This window comes from Trichechus manatus, unplaced genomic scaffold (genome assembly GCF_000243295.1).
Source record: "Trichechus manatus latirostris isolate Lorelei unplaced genomic scaffold, TriManLat1.0 scaffold00344, whole genome shotgun sequence".
Lineage (NCBI taxonomy): Eukaryota > Metazoa > Chordata > Mammalia > Sirenia > Trichechidae > Trichechus > Trichechus manatus.
The window spans coordinates 88,754-91,699 of record NW_004444280.1 but is presented as its reverse complement, the minus strand read 5'-3'; the positions used below and the strand labels follow the sequence as shown (position 1 = coordinate 91,699).

Here is a 2,946-nt window from a genome sequence, read left to right as displayed (position 1 = left end):
CCATATAGAGATAGGGAGGGCACCTCTTCTGGACTTGAAGGAAGAGAGCCACCTACAGGAGCAATCACTTTCTCTCATGTTTCTCCCCCGGCCTTAGTGGGTTGGAGGCCCAGGCAGAAACCTCAAATCACAGAGGATAGGGTATTGGGGACATTCTGCACCACTGCCTGGAGCCTGGAAACTCAGGCTTATCCCAGTCACTACCTGCTCATTCCCTGTCTACTCAGCTTCCAGATATTCCTCACCGGGATCACACAGGAAAGGGAAAGGCTGAAGAGCATTTCTTCGCTCCTGGCCAAGAACGAATTCCACTTGCCAACCCCTTAACACACACACACACAAAAGAAACTCATTTTGACTTGGCCCTTTGCAGTTGACAGAGTACTTCTGTGTGTATTATCTTGGTTCCTAAATGACATAGCAAGGAGGTAGGGCAGACGTCATATGCCATTTTCCAGATGAGAAACATGAAGCTTCGGAAATTTAGGTAGTTTGCCCCGAAGATAATGATGAATTCAGGCCTCAAACCTTAGTCCCTTGACATCAGACCTAGTGCTCTTTCTACCATTCAAAGGGAATCCACCCTCTTTTCTTCCTCTAAGTTAATCTAGTGTTTTATTCAATGCCTAAAGTATGCAGAACAAAGGACTTAACCCATTACTGTCCAGACTCCGACACCTAGTGACCCCCGCGTGTGTTGGCTAGAAGTGCGCTCCATAGCGTTTTCAGTAGCTGATTTTTTTGGAAATGGATTGCCAGGCCTTTCTTTCAAAGGGCCTCTGGGTGGACTCGAATCTCTAACCTTTTGGTTAGTAGCCGAGCACATTACTACTGTTGTTGTCAGGTGCTGTTGAGTTGGTTGTGACTCATAGCAACCCTATGTACAACAGAACGGTACACTGCCTGGTCCTGCGCCATCCTCAAAATCATCGCTGTGTTTGAGCCCATTGTTGTAGCCGCTGTGTCAGTTCATCTCGTTGAGGGTCTTCCTCTTTTTTGCTGACCCTCTACTTTACTTAGCATGATGTCCTTCTCCAGGGACTGGTCCCTCCTGATAACATGTCCAAAGTATATGAGACGTAGTCTTGCCATCCTGGCTTCCAAGGAGCATTCTGGCTGCACTTGTTCCTAGACAGATTTGTTCGTTCTTTTGGCAGTCCATGGTATATTCAACATTCTTCACCAACACCATAATTCAAAGGCATCAATTCTTGTTTGGTCTTCCTTATTCATTGTCCAGTTGTCACAAACATATGAGGTGACTGAAAACACCATGGCTTAGGTCAGGCGCATCTTACTCTTCAATGGGACATCTTCGCCTTTTAACATTTTAAACAGATCTTTTGCAGCAGATTTGCTCAGTGCAATGCGTTGTTTGATTTCTTGACTGCTACTTCCAGGAGCGTTGATTGTGGATCCAAATAAAATGAAACCTTTGACAATTTCAGCCTTTTCTCCATTAATCATAATGTTGCTTATTGATCCAGTTGTGAGGATTTTTGTTTTCTTTATGTTGAGGTGTAATCCATACTGAAGGCAGTGGTCTTTGATCTTCATCAGTAAGTGCTTCAAGTCCTCTTCACTTTCAACATGCAAGGTTGTGTCATCTGCATATCACAGGTTGTAAATGAGTTTTCTTCCATTAACCATAGGTACCTGTAAAAAAAAAATACATAGAAATAGCCTCTGACCATAAGAAGATAAAAAATTTTATTAAAAAAGCAATGTATGATATAAACTTTCAGCATCAAGCAAACATACGTGTGCAGTGCTTCCTGAAATATACTGGAGGGAAAGCCTGGCCAGGAACTTTGCTGGGGTGCTGGGAAATGGGTGGGATTAATTTCCTAGAGGAGGGAACTCTGGGGCTCACTTTTTTGGGTTCGATGCTCAAACCATCCACTTGGCTCATCTGTTGAAGTCCCAACAGATGGAGCACGTCAGAAGTGTATTTTCCTTTTTATCTTATCTTTAGTTCCTTACAGAAAACTGGCAGCTAGGGTACTGTGGAGATATAATAAAAGTTCAGCTTTATATCATCATTTGCAATATAAATGATGTAAACGTTACTCATTCCTGAGGGAGTTATTTCATTTTTTTTCCATCCCTGGTGGGTTTTATAACTAACTATTGCTGAAATAAAAAGTAAAACTAAAAATGAAATGTAATATTTTCTGAATATCATGAATAATATATATATATATTTTTTGCAGTCTCAATGGATACTTGATTCCTGCTGCCTTTGTTTGAAAAGCAAGACATCTTGTATCGATGATTAAACGCCCTGCAATTTTTGCTGACACTATCATGAAAAAAAAAAGCCAATTCTCTTCTTTTTAACCTCAGTGTGAAACTTTGACTTTCAATATACTTGTTCATTTATTCACTCTCCATAAAGATGTCCGAAGCTGACCCTTCATCTGGATTTGTGGGAAGCGTGGAGAACGGAACTTTCGTGGAGCTCTTTCCCACCTCCCTGTCCACATCAGTGGACCCATCCCCAGGCCACCTGTCCAACGTCTACATCTATGTGTCCATATTCCTCAGCCTTTTAGCTTTCCTGCTCCTGCTTTTAATCATTGCCCTCCAGAGGCTCAAAAATATCATCTCATCCAGTGCCTCCTACCCAGAGTATCCAAGTGACGCGGGAAGCTCGTTCACCAATCTGGAAGTCTGCAGTATTTCCTCTCAAAGGTCCACCTTTTCAAACCTTTCATCATGAAGAAAATGGAGGCCTCCATGAAAGCTGTGGCAGCTCCGCTTTTCCCTTAGGGGAAGTGTAGCAGGAAGCATTCGCCTCATGAAACAAGTGACCCTTTTGGTTTTGTTTTGTTTTTTTTTCCAAGCAACTAGACCCTCTCTCCTTCATGTCTGATTTCTTGTCCGGGAATGATGCTTTTCATCTGTGAATGTAGAAGCAGATGCTGACAGAAATGCATGCAAAGC

At 42.6% G+C, this 2,946-nt stretch overlaps 1 protein-coding gene across 1 annotated transcript; it reads left to right on the top strand.

Annotated features, from left to right (window-relative positions):
• Positions 1-2,398: 2,398 nt before the first annotated feature.
• Positions 2,399-2,722, top strand: SERTM1 (serine rich and transmembrane domain containing 1). The gene has a single exon (XM_004390900.1). It carries the CDS (start codon positions 2,399-2,401, stop codon positions 2,720-2,722), a length of 324 nt encoding a protein of 107 aa, XP_004390957.1.
• Positions 2,723-2,946: the final 224 nt, after the last annotated feature.

Excerpts from the sequence above, each read along its gene's own strand:
- SERTM1 (XM_004390900.1), top strand. The coding sequence starts at position 2,399 with ATGTCCGAAGCTGACCCTTCATCTGGATTTGTGGGAAGCGTGGAGAAC.